This window comes from Manacus vitellinus, unplaced genomic scaffold (genome assembly GCF_001715985.3).
Source record: "Manacus vitellinus isolate BGI_N305 unplaced genomic scaffold, ASM171598v3 scaffold_9_pilon, whole genome shotgun sequence".
Classification (NCBI taxonomy): Eukaryota; Metazoa; Chordata; class Aves; order Passeriformes; family Pipridae; genus Manacus; species Manacus vitellinus.
In genome coordinates, this window is record NW_021940917.1 from 9,575,878 (window position 1) to 9,593,641 (window position 17,764).

General features: G+C 42.1%; 1 protein-coding gene across 1 annotated transcript in view; it reads left to right on the forward strand.

The window, feature by feature from the left end:
* The window catches only part of MUSK (muscle associated receptor tyrosine kinase), a 53,076-nt gene extending 36,582 nt beyond the window's left edge, over window positions 1-16,494 (forward strand). The window contains exons 10-17 of the mRNA XM_029965396.1: window positions 971-1,146; window positions 1,559-1,582; window positions 4,496-4,584; window positions 4,920-5,079; window positions 6,310-6,499; window positions 6,763-6,954; window positions 13,299-13,447; window positions 15,533-16,494. Of these exons, the coding sequence (XP_029821256.1) occupies window positions 971-1,146; window positions 1,559-1,582; window positions 4,496-4,584; window positions 4,920-5,079; window positions 6,310-6,499; window positions 6,763-6,954; window positions 13,299-13,447; window positions 15,533-16,209 (1,657 nt within the window). The 3' untranslated portion in view covers window positions 16,210-16,494. The remainder of the gene's footprint in view (window positions 1-970; window positions 1,147-1,558; window positions 1,583-4,495; window positions 4,585-4,919; window positions 5,080-6,309; window positions 6,500-6,762; window positions 6,955-13,298; window positions 13,448-15,532) is intronic.
* The last annotated feature ends 1,270 nt before the right edge of the window (window positions 16,495-17,764 follow it).

Genomic DNA, 17,764 nt, shown 5'->3' on the forward strand with positions numbered 1-17,764 from the left:
CCTTGTCCTTCATCGCAAAGACTTTCTCATGTAAGGCCCATTTAAACATCCAAAGCACTTCTTGTCAGTGGATGTTTCACATTGTTATGTGGTAGGTAATACATAGACAAGTCTCTTTTTTGCATTCTAAAGCTTTTGCTGCAGAGAGCTGACACAGAAAAAAGAGAAAGTTGTCTGTGGAGAAAAGAAGATAATCAAATGAGTGATTCTGTGACATTAAAAATACAGGCAAATATTTAATTTAAGACAATTAAGAATTGCAGCTCATTTCTTGCTTTTAATAGATGACATGTTAATTTAGAAAAGACAGGTGAGATTTTCAAAATGTACTGAAAATTTCAAACTTCAGACATGTGAGAGGCTATTTGCAGGAGCATGTAATGACAGGACAAGGGGGAATGTCTTCAAACTGAAAGAGAGTAGGTTTGGATTAGGTATAATGTAGAATTCTTCATTGAAAGTGTGGTGAGGCACTGGAAGAGGTTTCCCAGAAAAGTTGTGGATGCCTCATCCCTGGAAGCATCCAAGGCCAGGTTGGATGGGGCTTAGAGTAACCTGGTCTAGTGTAAGGTGTCCCTGCCTATGGCAGGGGGGTTGAAACTAAATTATTTTTGAGGTGTCTTCCAACCCAAGTCATTCTATGATTCTCTGATGTTTACTAGTAGACAACATCAAAAAATCTGTATGAAAAGATGAGAATGAACTCCTCACAGACTGTGATGTTAGTTGTGTCTTGAGCATAACCCCGATTTATTAAAAATGTGGTTTTGTTTGTTTCCTAAAGGAAGCTCTTACATTTCATACAGTTTCCTTTATGGTTTATGAGCCAGACAGACTGGCTTTAAAGATGTGTGACTCTATTAATGGATTTCTGTCAGCCTGCATAACCCCTGCATATCCCAGCTAAGTGCAGCTATTGTTATCAAGCTATTGACTGCTGTATTTCACTGTTTTTTGCAAAATAATGTAGAGAGAATTGCCTTGCTGTAAAGGATCTCTACTGCTTTAAGGAATGGCTCTCAATGGAGGAAAACTCTCAGAAGGGGATTTACAAGCCAGGGCTGATGTTGCTCACTCTTCCTGAATGCAACAGACTGCCCAGCCTGCATGAGGACCCCAGCTCCTGCACCCACATCCCTTTCTTTGGTAAGGTGGCACATGCTGCCCATTGTCCAGAGACCTGTGTTCTTGGTAAGGGAGGAGGGAAGGATGAGATCCATAACTTGCAGCTAAAGTAAAAGCTAATGATGGGTACCGTCCTGTCAGCATCTGTGCATGGAATTGTGGCAGCTGCATTGGGTGATTTTCTGTCTCACCCAACTGGGGTGTGGGAGAAATCTCTCAAGTAAATAAAACCTGGATCCTTATTGAGAAGATCATAACAATTTCATAAAACAGTCTTAATGATGGCAAAATTGCCATTCAGGTGCCTTTGCAAAGAAACAAGTTGTTTAAACACTGCTAGGGTGAGAACTTTTTCCTATAACTCCTAAGTAAGCATCCACTTATACTACATCCTAGACAATCCCTCCTTACATCTTGTCTTTTCTTTTTACAGATTTTAAGAAGGAGAATATAACCAGTAAGTAGACTGCTCCAGGTTCTGTATTTTTAAAGGTGGACATGATACTCTTCATTGAATATGCAGTTTGCACAGTAATTTTGTGTTTTTCTCTGGCCTGGCTGGCTGAATTTGGGTGATTACCAGGGAATGTCTGAGTTACCACATCCAAGGCACGGGGAAACACATTTCCAGCTCTTCAGAGTCTGGGGGAAATACGTGCTGGTAACTTTTGAAGATGATGGGAGTGGAATGGTGCTTTTAGGTGGTACATTCCGCTTCAGCTGTTTCCTTTTCTCTCTACCACTTGCTTCTAGTTCTGCTTTACCCATATTTGGTATTTCTGATACTGCTGCTGAGGTTATCCTAGCCTTATATGCTGCTACACACTGGGTTACCTATGTCAGGCTGGCCTTGCAAGACCTTAATACCCAAAAGATCCCAGCACTTTTCTCAAATTATCTCTGAAGTCTGGCTCACTTTCCTCAAATTACCTCTGAATTCTGGCTGTTTCTCATGCAACCTCCCTATGACCAATGGTAAGACCAAGACATCTCCTGTGGTGCTGCTATGACTTCTGTTAGCCTCTCACCCTGCTGCTGGTCATGGCTGGAACACTCACATCTAGCTCTTCCACAGACACACAACTGCAGTTTCAAGCTCAGCCACTGAAGTTGTCTCACTGGAAAGAAAAGAAGAGTCTCTCCATCAGTGCTGCCTAGTGCCTACAGCCTTCAGGTGTAGCCATCCCCTCCCTGACGCAAGGACCTCAAGACAGCAGTGCCAGCCAATGAGTGGTGCATTCATGGGGTGGTTTCAGACTCCCCTGAGATGTTTGCAACTTCAGAACATAGTTTCTGTGTTCTGTGTAAAGGCATGACCTTTCTGTTCAGCTTTCACAGCATTTTCCCAGAGAGGCATTGCACAGATGTGCACTATTCAGTCACGAATCAGGAAGACAGTAACATTTTAGTAATATTGCCCCCTCTTTTTTACTTTAGAGCCTCTGTTGTGTGCACAAGGGTTTGGGAAACATGAACCAAACTGTCTTCTAGCTTGCCATCAAATTATTCATTGTAAGTCAGGTGGACCACCTTTATTATTCTCCCCTGTCCTCATTGTAGAAAGACAATCTATGAAAGCATCTGCATTTTCCAGAGTACAAAGGACTTAGGGTTGCTTCCTTAGTGGTGTTGTTAACCCTAAAACTCTCCACATTGATCCTCTAGGGTGTCACACTTATATTTATTTCAGATCTTTGCAGAAATCTTTTTCATATTCATCATGAGGCATGTTCCAGGCATTGCTTTCTTTTCCTTTGAATGAGAGACATGTAAAATTCTGGGCTCAGGCACACAAGTATGTACCAGGGCAGCTTAACAAGATTTTACACCTTTGCTGAGCTATGTTATGTGGGGGATGCTAGGTTGTTGCAGATGTGAGCCATAAATGTTATTTACATATCAGTCAAAGAAGTCCATGTTAGAGCATTTTACTTTGTATTTGTGATGGGTTTAAGTGCTATTGTGAAGTCCACAGTAATTTCTATACTGGGATGTTTGGATGTCTTGGGTTACAGGAACTTGATCCTTTGTTTAAGCTCACTCACCTGGAGCAAACTATTTAATGGTGGTTTTTCTACCTACTCATGTGTAGTGCCTGATGTCTGCTGAAACTTCAGAAAACTAAGGATCTATAACAAAATATAACTGCAATCCTGAGTGCAGTGGGTAATGCAAAAAGAAAAGAGCAGATAGTCATCATAGTGCATGGACTATAGTCCTCCTACAGGAGAAACAGGATAATCTGCAGGGATAAATTAAAACACACAGCCTTGCCTCAAATTTGGATGAAAACTTATAAAGAGTTTACATGATACTGAAAAATACTTGCTTAAAAATCATTATTTTAGAATACATCAGTTTTCCTCTTGCTTTTCTTTTTTTTTTTTTCCTGAGCTGCAAGTTTATGACCATAATAGAAAATAAAATTATGACAACAGTATTTGCTGGCTTGTTAGTTTGTCTAACAAGGTTAACAATGCAGTGGACCCTAATGCATGCTGTCAATCAGAATGCTGGCCCCTGCTCAGCCGAGTTTACAAAAGATTATCTACCATGTGTTGAATTGTTTAAGGCTGCATCTCCTATGCTGTCCTCCTGGTTCCTAGATTATGCCAGCATGCAGTAAACTCTCCTATGAAGACAGGTGGTGTCTACATTTATCCATATTCCTGTATTAAAATCCTCTCAAGATTTTCTGCTAATTTTTCTGCAGCCGGAACAAGCCTTGTGTATGGAAAGTGAACTATACATTCTTTATTAGAAATAACATTGTTTTTATACTGATACTATTCTTTGAGATCATAGTTGCCTTCAGTGTATGGTTTCCACATATACTGGAAACCACAGGCTGTCTCCAAACATTCAAAGAGGACAAGCACTGTACAGAAGCAGGAGAAGGGATACCACCATGGGACTTTATGTATCCCAGCCCTCTGCTATCTACAAGAGGAACATGGGCATATTCCCATTAGTAGTCTCCCTCTAAGAGTGTAGGCTGTGAATCATGGAACTGGTGCTGCAATTTGCCTTCTGCCTTGGTTTGGCATGGGTGGGTTCAGTGTGGTTCTGCCTGCACTTTCTGTGTGGAAGTGCTGTGCATGAGGTAGTCGCAGCTCAGCCATTACAGGCATATCTGAAAGAGCTCCTGTTCTCTCTTTGAAGTTTTACCAGATTTGATCTTATGCATTGAGCTCAAAATCCATTTAAGTGTAAACAAGAGGCTAAGCAGTGCCGAGCCTGCAGTTGTCTTGTCCTGTTATGTGCTTTAGATCTGATGCTAATTTTCACATGCTCTAATGTAAGGACATGAAATTTATTCTTGTGAGTCCTTGATCCAATGTTTTTGTTTTGTTTTGTTTTTCCCTCCCAGGGACTTGCTACAGTGGCAATGGCCAGTTTTACCAGGGCTGGGCCAACATCACGGCCTCTGGCATTCCCTGCCAGAAGTGGAGTGACCAGGTGCGCACTGGTGTGACATCCACCAAACTGAGAGCTGTGCTCAAGGTCTGCTTTTCCAACATGTTTCCCAGAGCCAGGCAGCCCAGTCTCAGTGGAAGGGCTGAGCAGGGGACAGGTTGCCTTCATTCTTGAGTTCACTGGTGTTTCACAATCGCATCATGTTTCAATCTGCATGTTCCCCTTCCTGTGCCAAGATGCATTCTCTGTCATTCTGTCAGGCTATCTCAAGAAAAGTTCTGCCTGTCTTCACTCACTGTTTTATTTTCTTGTGTTTTACTAATAACTGCATGAAAAAATATCCTTAAACACTAATCCAATTTGCTTCCTCCCCCAAGGCTCCCCACTTGCACAGGAGGACTCCTCAGGTTTTTCCTGAGCTGTCTGATGCTGAGAATTACTGTCGCAACCCAGGAGGTGAGAATGAACGTCCCTGGTGCTACACAAGAGACCCAGCCGTGACCTGGGAATACTGCAGCGTGCCTCCCTGTGGAGATGGTAGGCAACTCAAATCTATGATTTCTGCCACTGTAGTTGTTTTGGGGCCACAAGAGGTGTTTGCATCCTGAGTATACCAACCTGTTCCTCCTTCTGGATTCAGCTAGTTCTGGGTCTCCTCAATGATTCACTCAGCATTTTTGACCAGAAGGTATAATGTGCCCCTAAAGAGTGGAAAATGAAGACAGGCAAATTGAACACCTTACCTTAGATTATATAAATGCCAAAGGATGGAATAAAATTTCCTGTGGTATTCTGAAAAATGGATTTGCCACACTGTGTTTTGAAGGTAGGGTTTTGGGCTATTTTTCAAAGTTGTTTTATTTTGGGTGATTTTTTTTCAATAATATAAAAACCAATTTTAACTAAAAAAAAAAATTTTCAAAAGATGGAAACATCTTTTCTCTCCGATGTTGAAACTAAATGTTTCTGTTATTTCTTGTCCAAACAACAGAATAATTTTTGAAAAATATTTTGTCCGAGATTCACAGTTTCTGGATCTCAGTGCTTGGAAATAAGACAATTTTTCTTGCACAGAGAACAGGGGTTTCATGGACATAAGTGAACACAGGTAATTTTCAGTTTAGCTGGCCTTAAAAAGAAGAGTTTAAATTTCTTTCTGTTCTCAATCACTGCATATACAGAGTACCATTTTCTAGAATGTCTCAGAAAGTACTCAGCAGGTAGTTATGTGATTTTTTCCCCTAAGGATAAAGCCAAGTGTGTTTTCCATATTTGCCCCATAAAGACACTGAAATGTAAATTGTTAGAGGCAAGAGGATATTTCAGGAAAGTATCACTGTGTACTTACTTGGTCTTACACTCCTCCCTGCAGATTCCTTTTAGGACACATGATACATTGTGGTTCACATTGTAGACCATTGATCTTTCCCAGTGCAGACATAACTATATTTGAATACTGTTGAGGCCATCAAATGTGATCTCCCATCTGTAACTCTTGCAATCATTCCATACCAAAACTGTGTTCCCAGTTGAATGAGAACTGCGTCTTGCTCTTTACCAGATCCTGGATTTTCACATTTGGCAAGCACAAGTGTGTTTTGGTTCCTGCAAGCCAGGCTTCCATAGTATTGTTCTCTCATGCAGTCATTTGGATGTATCTGTAGTGTCAGTAATTCCCAGGACATCAGGTTGACTCCATAAATTCCTCTTAGAGAAAGCTCTGTAAACCAGCAGAGGTATAACCCTCTGATTTTGTTTGCGTTACAGCATTGTTGTCACTAGGAACAAGAAAACCAAATGGAGAGACTCTAAATCTCCCCCCTTCTCCTCCCTTTTCCCCTACGTACTCCATGACTGTCATCATCTCGATTATCTCCAGCTTTGCTCTGGTTGTGATCTTCGGCATTGTCACCCTGGTTTGCTGCCGTCACCGAAAGCAGTGGAAATCCAAAAAAAGGTAAAGCTTGAGAATTAATTCAATGCAAGAAATGATGCTATGAAAGAGGGCTTGCCTGTTTCTGAGAGCAAAGTCCTGCAAATGCCTGGTAGGGGGGAGTAGCCCTCTCTTTGCCTGTGGCAGCCCATGCAAGTTCTGGCAAACTCCTGTGCCAGAGCTGAAGGTGGCCCCGTGACTGGGAACACAGCATGACACATTGCTGCAAGGCTCTTGCAGTAGCCCTGCTGTGCACACACTGACTGAAACCCACTCCCTTGTTTCAGAGAGTCTGAGACACCAACGCTCACCACTCTGCCCTCTGAACTACTTCTGGACCGGCTGCACCCCAACCCAATGTACCAGCGCATGCCCCTTCTCCTCAATCCAAAATTGCTTAGCCTGGAGTATCCCAGGAACAATATAGAATATGTGAGAGATATCGGGGAAGGAGCATTTGGGAGAGTCTTCCAAGCCAGGTAAGCAGTCTCTGTTATCTGGAGGTACCTCTGAAAAATTGGCACTGGAAATCACTCATTCATCCATTCTTTCACTCAAACCAAGATCAAATGCATGTGTACCAAATAGTACACTCAGGTGTGAATAATTGTTTCCATTGTCCTCTGCTACCTGTTGATATTTGTTGAACTTCTGTTCAACAAATTACTCTTTTGTTCTATTCTCTAGTAGATGTAATGCTTCACACACATACCAAAGCATAATGTAAAAGTTTAACTAATTTTATCATCATTGTTTTTGCCGAGTATTGCCTGTGACATGTGACCTATTGTGAAATTTTTGCATTTCCCAGTATTTGCAAGCTGTGTGTGGTGACCTCCATTATAACACCAACACTGGACAGTAATTACCACAGAAGGCAATGTGTCATGCTACAGTTCAGTCCTAACCGAGTTTCACTTTGATTCAGGGACAAAGCCAAAACAACCCAAAAAATCCCCTAAAAACCAACCCAGCCTAGGCCAATAGAGTTTTTTTTGTGTGTATCTATGGTGTCCCAATCTTAAGGGGAAGGGTAGACCTAAGATTTGTAGATGCTTGTGGCTGAAAGGAACAACAAAAGTCAGAGGGGTCCACAAAAGCTTACAAATTTTTATGAGTTAATTACATACCTGGCATGGAAATTGGTATGTTATAGTCCCTAACCTTTTATATAAGCACACAGTAGAGGGTTTTGAATAAAGGGGTAGCGTGAAAAGGAAGTGAGATAAAGAGATATGGATTAAAGAGGGGAAGAGAGAAAGAAAGGAAGAAAGAGACATCACCAGCCCTGACTCCAGCATCATTTCAGCTGATGGGATGTTTAAGGTCTTAGGGTGCATGCACACAGGATTTTTAGGGTTACCTTTTTATAGATAAGTTTTCCTACCCTGTAGATAAATTTCTTACTTTTATGCAAATAAGTTAGCATGCACAGTCTGTTCTTCCAGAACTTCTTTCTTCTTCTTTCTTCTTCTTCTTTCTTCTGGAAAAGGGTCAGAGAGCTTTAGGGGCCTTGGATGGTCTTGATCCCACACTACAGTCCATGTCTGCTTCTTGACCTCATTCCTATGCCTGTGCTGTATGCTGTTGTGCTTATATCCAGGAGCCAGAACAAGGATGTTTGTCCCAGAAAAATGCTGTCCTAGCTCCATATGGCACCCTTCTCCAGCCGCAACAGCTTGGTTGGCTCCATAGCCATCTGGCTATTGTTGTTTGAGACATATAAATTAATCCCCTTATCTTCTTGTCTTCTAAAGGGTCCCCTTTAATTATTCACTTTTCATTTTTGGAAGCTGCAGCCATTGTTACCTGTTTTAAATTTGAAGCATTAGTTGAAATTCCAGTTCTTTTAAGTCTCATGGGAGGTGAGATCGTGCACTTCTTGAAATCTGAAAAATCTTTAACCGACAAACCTAAAGATGAACCCAATCCTTCCTAGACTAAGGTGGATGGAAGGTGTCTTGACAGTCTTGACAGAATCCATAATTTCTTCAGGACAATCTTTGGACTGGTTTCCTCATGACGTCTCATCTCCAAATTCCTACAAGCAAGTGTAGAGACTGTCTAATTTCGTGCTTACTCAGGACAGTCCTTTACAGTTAACAAGTAGGGGATGTGGCTGATTTTGTAGCTGTATTTGGAGTAGTCTACGATGACCTCAAAAAAACCCAGGGAAATATTGGAATCCCACCATGGGTCAAGATGTGCCTGGTGAAACTGCTTCTGTTGACTTCAAAGACAAAGGCCTCTTCTTGCAAAAAGCAATCATAATGCAGATATTTTTAATGTTTATAGTTATGCTGTTAGAGTATCTGCTAGGAAATGAGCTATGCTCAGGTTAAATGTGTTGCAGCTGGGAAAAAGTTTCAATAGCTGTGATGGATTTATTTTTCTAATGAAGGGGTAAATTATTTCTAATGGAAGAAATGCAAGCATACTTTTGTTTAATACAGAGTGAGCTAAAAATAACAAAGTTCAAAGGGCATGCAGTGGGAAAGTCACAGATGCTTAGCCTGTGATTGATTGTTAGCCTGGATGGCCGAATGCATCTGAGTTTGAAACAAGAACAAAACTGTAGAAACTACGCAACAGCTGTGGGGCACTGCACGCCAGCTGGTGCAGGGGCACAGGGCAGCTCTTGTTCCAGCCTCAGCACAGTGCTCAGGGTGCCTTGCGATGCACCACCTTCCTGTTCATGTGGCAGGAGTCTTCATCATGCTGTGATGTGCAAGCAGGGCAGACGGTCTTCCTACCAAGCGCCACTTTGGACCTGCACTGGGAGCTTTAATGTGATATAAGCACTGCTCAGACTGAGCTGGAAATGACTCTCGTGGACATCAAGCAGGACCTCTCAAAGGGCATTCAAATGTTGCTAAAGTGCTGGGTTAAGCAAATGCTAAAGTAGTGTAGGAACCTTTTATGTGGATTTTATCCACCCCAGGGCTGCAATTTCTTTTAATTAAACCTTTTTGTTATTGATGGTGGAAACTGACAGGAAAAGAGATGGGGTGAAAAATAAAGCATCAGATGTTATCCAGCATTTGCCAAGTGGAGAGTACCATACCCTGAGAAACATTTGCCCTCTGTGGCTCAAGAAAGGAGCCACAGAAATATTGCTTCTCAGGAAATTCCTTATTTTTATTAATATTTCTATCAAAAGTTTTTCCATGGCCTTATGATTACTTATAATTATTTTAATTCCTTATAATAAGCCATTGGTATTTCTGTGCATCTCTGATGAATCAGTGCAGACTGCTGATCCAGTAGCACAAGCTGCGTATCCTTACAGGTTACTGAAGCTATCACAACTCAAACTGTTGCCTTCCCATCTCAGAAGGATAAAATGTACTTTCCTACGTGTGTTAAAGGGTCATCTCGAGCTAAGTTTAGCAATACTCTTACTTCTCCTGCTCTCATGTTTCTCCCTCTCCTGTAAACACAGCTCTGCTCACAGTGCCAGCAATGCCTTTGCCAGTTGGCTTGCTGTGAGTTCTGATTCAGTGTTTACTCACTCCTGGGTCAAGCAACATGTTAGGACAGGAAGTGTCTGGCTATCATTTACTAGCTTCTCCTGAAAGGCTGCTGTCTTCACCAGGAACGGCTTTACACTGGAAAGGATGAGGAAGTAACCATGCTTAAAAAAATTAGGGACCTAGCTCAGGTCAGTTCCAACTGGGTCCTGGACTCTGCATCTGGGAGGACCACACTGGCTGCATAAGCCACCAGAGCACCAGATTTACACAGTTCAATGCAGACCAGCATGCAAGTTTTCTGCCAGAGCTGGAGCTGTATTGTCCAGGCTAACACCACAGGCCAGGATTGCCTAAAAGCCTGGATGCTGAGCTAGTAGGCTAGTAGATGTCCACTGCAAAGGTATAGCTCGTTGTTCCTGCAAGAGACAAAGCAGGTCTCTAAGGTTGGATTTTCTTGGCAGACGTCTCCTGGTGTTCTCTCCATCTGTAAAGGGTGTTTCTTTGACCTGATGTCTCAAATATAGCTGAAAAACAGTGGGGATGTTAATTTTAAAAAAACCACAACAAAACAAAACACCAGAAAAACCATCAAAATAAACAAAAAAACCCCCTTACAAAAACCCAACCAATGAACCAACCAAAAACCCCAAGAAAACAACATTGATAAAAACAAATAAAAAATTCCTCCAAACCCAACAACAAAAACAAACCCCAATAAAACAACATCGATAAAAACAAATAAAAAACTCCTCCAAACCCAACAACAACAACAAACCCCAATCAAACAAAAAAACCAACAGAAAAACAGAAAAAAAGAATGACAAAATGAGCCCCTGCCAGTTCAGAGCACTCTCCTTTCCACATACAAATTTAACCAAAGGATAGGGAAAAGGTGGGTCTCCACCAGACTCAGTAGATGTTAATTGCATCATTTAATGATCTAACAGAAGTTACCCAGCTGTGCTGCCAAGGAAGATGTGGACAGGAGTCAATCTCAAATTCAGGTTCAAACTACTCATTTCTTTTCATGCTCTGGAAAGAAAACCTGACTTGGAACTTAAGTCAGGCACCCTCTGTAGGTAGGCTCAGGGTGAAATTCCTAACTGCACCACTGGTTAGTTCTTTGAATGGTAGGTACCTAAAAACCAAATGCTGCCACTGGTGCATAAATCCATTGATGGTGAAGCAGTCAAGGACTGTGGCTATCCATCCTGTCCACAAACAGTGGACATTTCTCCTCAGAATTTAACTGCAAGAAAGGAAACCCAAGATAATTTCTTTGGTTGCTTCCCTAGTTCTAGAAGAAAATGAACCTATTTTTTTCTCTAGAGGAGAATTTACCTATTTTTTAGAAAACACTTCACTTTCTGGACCTCCACCTGAATTCTCCTGGTGCAGAGGCAGCAGCTTCCCATTGCTCTCCTGCAGATGTGTCCCAGCTGTTTGTGCAAAGACTGACTTTTGGGCACCAAATGGGCCAACTTTGATAGTGGTCTGCCAAGAGTTCAGACAGTTTCTGTGTCTGCCAGATCAGCGTGAGTTTCCCAGGTCTGCTAAGAACTGGGCTGAATTAGCATGAGATACCAAGGGTGAAATTTTTTGCTGTTGCCTGAAGGCCAAATAAAAGACTTTGTGCAGCTTAATCTCACTTAGTTATATTTAGGTTAGTTTACACTACAGGATTCAGTGAAGCTGGTTGGGTGTACATAAGCCTGGAGCAAGTTTCTCTGTTCAAAGCTTGCAAGACCAAACTGTGCCTGCCCCTGCTTTGGCACTGCACTGGGTCTGCTAGTCAGTGATGGGTGGTAATCTATGAGACTGTTTGGAAGAGATGAAAGCCCTCCTATTTTTACTGGACACTGCTGCCACCATGGGAAAAAAAAGGAAGACATTTTGCCACAATGGAGGCAGTAGCAGACAAGTGTGGAGTCTGATCCTCTGCTCTGGCATGCCAGACCTCCTTGCCTGAGTTTTTCAGCTGTGATCAGCCACCTGTGAGATTCCTTTCTGAAGGGCCCCCTGCCATCCACTGACATTTGACATTTCCAGCATCCAAGTACAACTGTTGCAACTGCCATATGTATGAAGTAAATGACAATGAAACTGGAAGTTTGCTTTGGAAATTGGAGTCTCCTCTTGGTGCTACTGAGCAGTAAAATGACCTGGCATTTGAGCAATGGGAGGGAAGTCGGGCTGGTGTAGTAACATGACACATAAATGGACATTATTTTCCATGGGCTCTTGCTGGCTACCAGTAAGGAATGTGTTTTATCTTCAGGGCCCCTGGGAAGAGTTTGCGTGGGCAACAAAATGTGCATTTGATGTTCGATTCATGTTTGAAAAGTAGAAAGTTACTCTTCTTTGGCAACAGCTACACCTAAATCTTTGGCAAGCCCATCTAACTAATCTTGAGGGTACAGTGACTTGTGGGTAAGAAAACAAGACTATGATTGCTCTAAGTCAGACACAAATTCCTGTGAATTTGTGTCTATAAGCTCTAGCTGAAGATTCACCAGTATCACACCATGTGTGTATTTGCACATTACCTTGTTCTTCAGACAGGGCACAGATATGCTTTGTCCCTTCTGTCCTGTCACACATTTCCACAAAACTTGCAGGAGTATAACTATTTTCTATAGACCTCAGCTACACCACATTAAGTTCAGCTGAAATTAGCTAATGGGTTTATAACTTGTTGAATTACAGGGACAGATATCACACACACACACACACACACACACTAGTGACAAAAGGCTGTTTTCCTTGCAAAACCAGGGGGACATACTTACTGTAATTGTTACTTTCACTTTAATAGTAGGTGGATGTACCAAAGTCACCACTGTGCCAGGTAGGAGAAAGGAGACTATTTCATCAATTTTATATAAAATAGGTTTATTTTTAACTCTGGTAAGTTCAGTCATTACACCCCAAAAGTGAATTGTCTGGACTGAAGAGTCCATCCTGTCCTCTATAAACTTTAGGGTGTGACCTCCAACCTAGGGAGAGGTTGTTGCTTAACAGTGTGTTACTTATTTATGTCTTTACCAGTCACAGTAATGAGTCTGTAAGCAGAAATAATAGTAATCAAAAAAAGTTAAACTGGATTTAGTCCCCTTTGAACTAAATGATATGTCTCTCTAATATGCAATGCAGACATGCCCAAATGGTGAGGATAGTATTTAATATTCCTTTAGTTGGTGCTGGGGCCTTCCCCCTTATTTTTAAAAATTCTTTTCTTTTTCTTTTTTTTTTTTTTTCTGTCAGTGCATCCTTTTGCATCAGAAACAGAACCTGCATTTAGAGTGTATGCATTCACCACTGATGCTTTCCTCTTTTTCGTCTCCTTGCAGGGCCCCAGGGTTGCTGCCCTATGAGCCTTTCACAATGGTGGCAGTAAAAATGCTGAAGGAGGAAGCATCTGCAGACATGCAGGCCGACTTTCAGAGGGAAGCAGCTCTCATGGCAGAGTTTGACAATCCAAATATTGTCAAGCTTTTAGGTATCTCAGTGAGGCACCCATGTACAGGGTGCCACCTTCTGCAAATCTGCTGTGGGGCTATTGGTGGTGCAAGTGACTGGAGCTAAATGCAAGTGGTAGTGCAGGAGAAAATTCCTCCTGCAAAGACCTGACGTTTTCTATGTGCCATTGTATGCTCTGCTAAATTGTCCACCAAAATGAGGCTCAAAATGTGGATCTGATGCTGCTATCTTAACAGGATGGTGCATCACATTAAACTCTCCTCATGCTGCATTTAGTATTCTGTTGGCAATCTTGCTGCTTAGCTCTGCTTCCACTTCAATAACATTGACATAGATGTCTTACAGTGAAGACATGAACTTCCTGGAGCTGTGATTTATTTTGTGGGTACTTAAAAAACACAGGCACCAGTCTTGTTAGCTTTATGGGTCCCATACTATTGTGATGTCTGAACATTCACCACCATTAAAAAAACAGAATTAAACAAATGAACAAAAAAAGCCAACCACAAAAATGGTCCTTTCCCCTTCCCCTTTTCCTTCCCCTTCCCTTTCCCTTCTCATCTGAAAGGAACCTTGCTTTATTGTTTTCTTTTAGAAAGTCTTGATGTTGCAGCTTGGCAAATATGGCATTCTTCTGTGAAGAAAACTGTGGACCAAATTTTCTTTCAGTAAATTGCCATTTTTGTTGGAAGTAGATGCTACTGGCCACCTTCACCTGGCAATCCTGCTCTAAGTTTTTGTATGCAGATCTCATACCTGTGAGCAAGTAGCTGAGATCTTAATTTATTTCAGTAATTTTGAATTAGATTTGAAATAGATAAACCACAGTTTTGGGAAATCTGGGTTGATACAGGTAGTTGGGCTACAGAAAAAAAAAGTCAGGAAATGCCTCAAACTCAAATAAACTTTGTGTTTATTGTCAACACGTTTTAGGTCAGGAAAGGGCAAAGGTACAGGAACAAACTTGTGTCACATTATGGGGCTGTGGAGAAAACAGCCACATTGTTGAAGGCCGCTTAGATGGTAAATCTCTCATGTACACTTCTCACGCTTGTCAGATCCTGATTTCATCGCATTGGGAATAGATATCTATTTATCTTCAAAGATATAAATGTTATGCTATCAGCCAGAATTTCTGATTTCAAAGTAAGTTGAATAACCAGTTGCTAAGTGATGGCCTTAAGAAAGCAAAACACATACATTTTAAATGTTGGCTTTTGCTCATTGGCAATTTAATGAGAAGCACACAAATATTTTTTACCATATCACTGTATTCTCAGTAACGCTGATGGAAGTGTGGTCTTCTACTGAAACTGGCCTACCAATAAAGCTCATGTAAAACCAAGCATGTGCCCTTCAGTGGGACTAGGTTCTGCATCTATCAGATACGAAAAAAGTCTCCTTTCTGATGTCTGCTTTTTCTTTGTCTTTCTTTAATTTTTGAGTCTCTTTCATGCTAAAAGTAATTTCTGCAACTGACATTTTTTCCATGAGCTATTTAAAAAAAAGAGAAAAATCCAGAAGAGGTTGTAGTGGAAGTTTCTTTGCATTTCACTGAATCCTTGAACATGCCTCTTGTGATTACTTTTGAAGTCTTTCTGCATATGTATTGCATCTATGTGTTAGTATTAGTACTAATTATAATAATTAGTACAATAATGACAACAAATAAAGGAATAAAAAAATAACATGATTAAAACTATAAAGGTTACTTCCTGAAAATATGCCCTTTCAGTTGCACCTGGGAAGAGGAAATATTTCTGTTAATGCTAACTTAAGCACGATCTGGCTCTTAATTAAACATAGCTCCAAAAGTGTATATTTTTCCTGGGATGTCCAGACAAATCAGTCAAGTGCATGATTGGTTAACATTTCCCACAGAGTTCAGCATTAGACCCCTTGTGAAGGAGATTCAAAGAGAGAGCATGCATGATGGATGCACGCAGACTTGATGGTATTTGCATGGTTACCTTTTTTTCCTGGCTCTTCATGCACTGTTGAAAGTCTCCCTTTCGTGTAAGCATTTTTGGACCTTTTGGGTTTTGCACAGCGAAACTCTCTTTGCTACCCAAGTGACCTGTGTGGTGTATCTATCCTCTTCCAGGTGTGTGTGCTGTTGGGAAACCGATGTGCCTGCTGTTCGAGTACATGGCCTATGGGGATCTAAATGAGTACCTGCGTGACCGCTCGCCCCGCAACCTCTGCAGCCTGGTACACAGCAGTCTGGACACAAGGATTCGCCTCCCTAACCCCTTGGCACTGTGCTGCACCAGCCAGCTCTGCATTGCCAAGCAGGTTGCTGCTGGCATGGCATACCTCTCTGAGCGCAAATTTGTGCACCGAGATTTGGCCACCAGGAACTGTCTGGTGGGGGAGAACATGGTGGTCAAAATTGCTGATTTTGGTCTTTCAAGGAACATGTATTCAGCTGACTATTACAAAGCAAACGAGAATGACGCCATCCCCATCCGCTGGATGCCCCCCGAGTCCATTTTCTACAACCGCTACACCACAGAGTCTGATGTGTGGGCCTATGGAGTGGTGCTGTGGGAGATCTTCTCCTATGGCATGCAGCCCTACTATGGGATGGCCCATGAAGAGGTCATCTACTACGTGAGGGATGGGAATGTCCTCTCCTGCCCAGACAATTGTCCCCTGGAGCTCTACAACCTGATGCGTCTCTGCTGGAGCAAGCTGCCTGCCGACCGGCCGAGCTTTGCTAGCATCCACCGCATCTTGGAGCGCATGTACGAGAGGGCTGTGGCCAACATGTCGGTCTGAGGGGTGTGTTTGCTTGCACTTTCTTCCTTGTCTCCTGTGTCAAACTATCCAGAGTGACTTGGACCAGCCCATGAGCTCCTGAGTGATGGTGGCTTCACACAAATCCCACTTCAGGGGAAAAGAAACAGCTCGTTCCTCTACCAAGCAAGAGGTGAACTGCTTCCCCTTAGGCACCTCCCTGGGTGGGACTGTCCAAAACAACAGGGCTGACCTCTGGCCACCAAGCCAAGACTCCTTACGTTGGTGAAGGTGTACCTATATTAAGCATTTCCAGGAGCACAGAGTTCCCCAGGAAAGCCAACCAATGTTTCAATGGTGACACTTCCCTTCCTAGTGGGTCTGTCCATGTCTTTCTGCATTTATGCTCTGGGCTTTTGCCTTTTTCTTCCCTTCCTCATATGTTTTCAAGTATGGTTTAAAAAAAGATTGCAGAATTCAATCTTATTTTGGGGATATGTTTATTATTTTATTTTTGCATACTGTTTACTATTTTGTTTTTGCATACTTATCCTTTTCCAGAAAAAGGACGTTTCTGAAGCCATAGACCCCTTTCTTCTTCCTTTTAGCTTTCACCTTCTCGCATGACAATAGCACTCATAGAGCCAAAACAGGAGCCTGCAGAACCACTGGCAGCCACCTGCATCTCATAGTACACAGATGGGCAAACTCCTGTCAAGCATAAATCCTTCCATTTTCAAAAGTGGGAATCCGCAGTGAGGTTCATTTAATCTTTGTTAAGGTCTCACCCAAAAGCTTTCCTTAAGCATTACATCCCATCTTTCTTGCCTTCCTCTGCAACAACGAGGCCATTTGATGCTAAGGGAGAAATTCATCCCAAAGACCTGGTCCTGCACCTCATATGTGTCTGATGTGTATTTGTTTGCCTCTACAGGCAGTATGGTCCTCAATGTGCAAAAAGCATGGAGCAATGCAGGCCCTCTTGCAGAAATGTGGCAGATTATGTAGTTTCTCTCCTTTTCCTTTTCAATCTTTGCCTTCTATTTGTGGTTTTCCTTTCCTGACAGCAGCACCTAAGTCCCACTACAATGTTTGCTGGACACCCTTCCTGTGCTACAGCTTAGAGACACAGAAATAAGGAAGGTGGACATCTGTCATTAATGGTCTTCAGAGACAACCAGCCAGTTAGGAGAAGATGGAAAAAATGGGAGTTCACACTCCACCCAAGAAGTTTTGCAGACTGTTCATCTGCAGGGCAAAGATGAGACTGACTCAGTTATACATAGTCTGCAGCCAACCTCCAAATGCCAAATGTTGTTTCTTTGCTAAAAGTTCTTCAAATTGTAATTCATACTTTAGTGCCAGAGAAAATTGTATTCCTCTGAGTACAGGTTTTACCCTTTAGCTCCTTGAGGAGTGAAGAGCAGTTGTCCCAGAGTCTCATTGCTGATACAAAATAAAGCCCGAGGCAGGGATGTGCATTATGACTGCAGAGCAGGAGCACCATTGAATAAGAGTTTAGTGTGGCTTCTGTAACGGTGACATGCTGTTTGAGTCTATCCAAAAAGCAGTGCAGAGCAGCCATCTCTGGGATTAC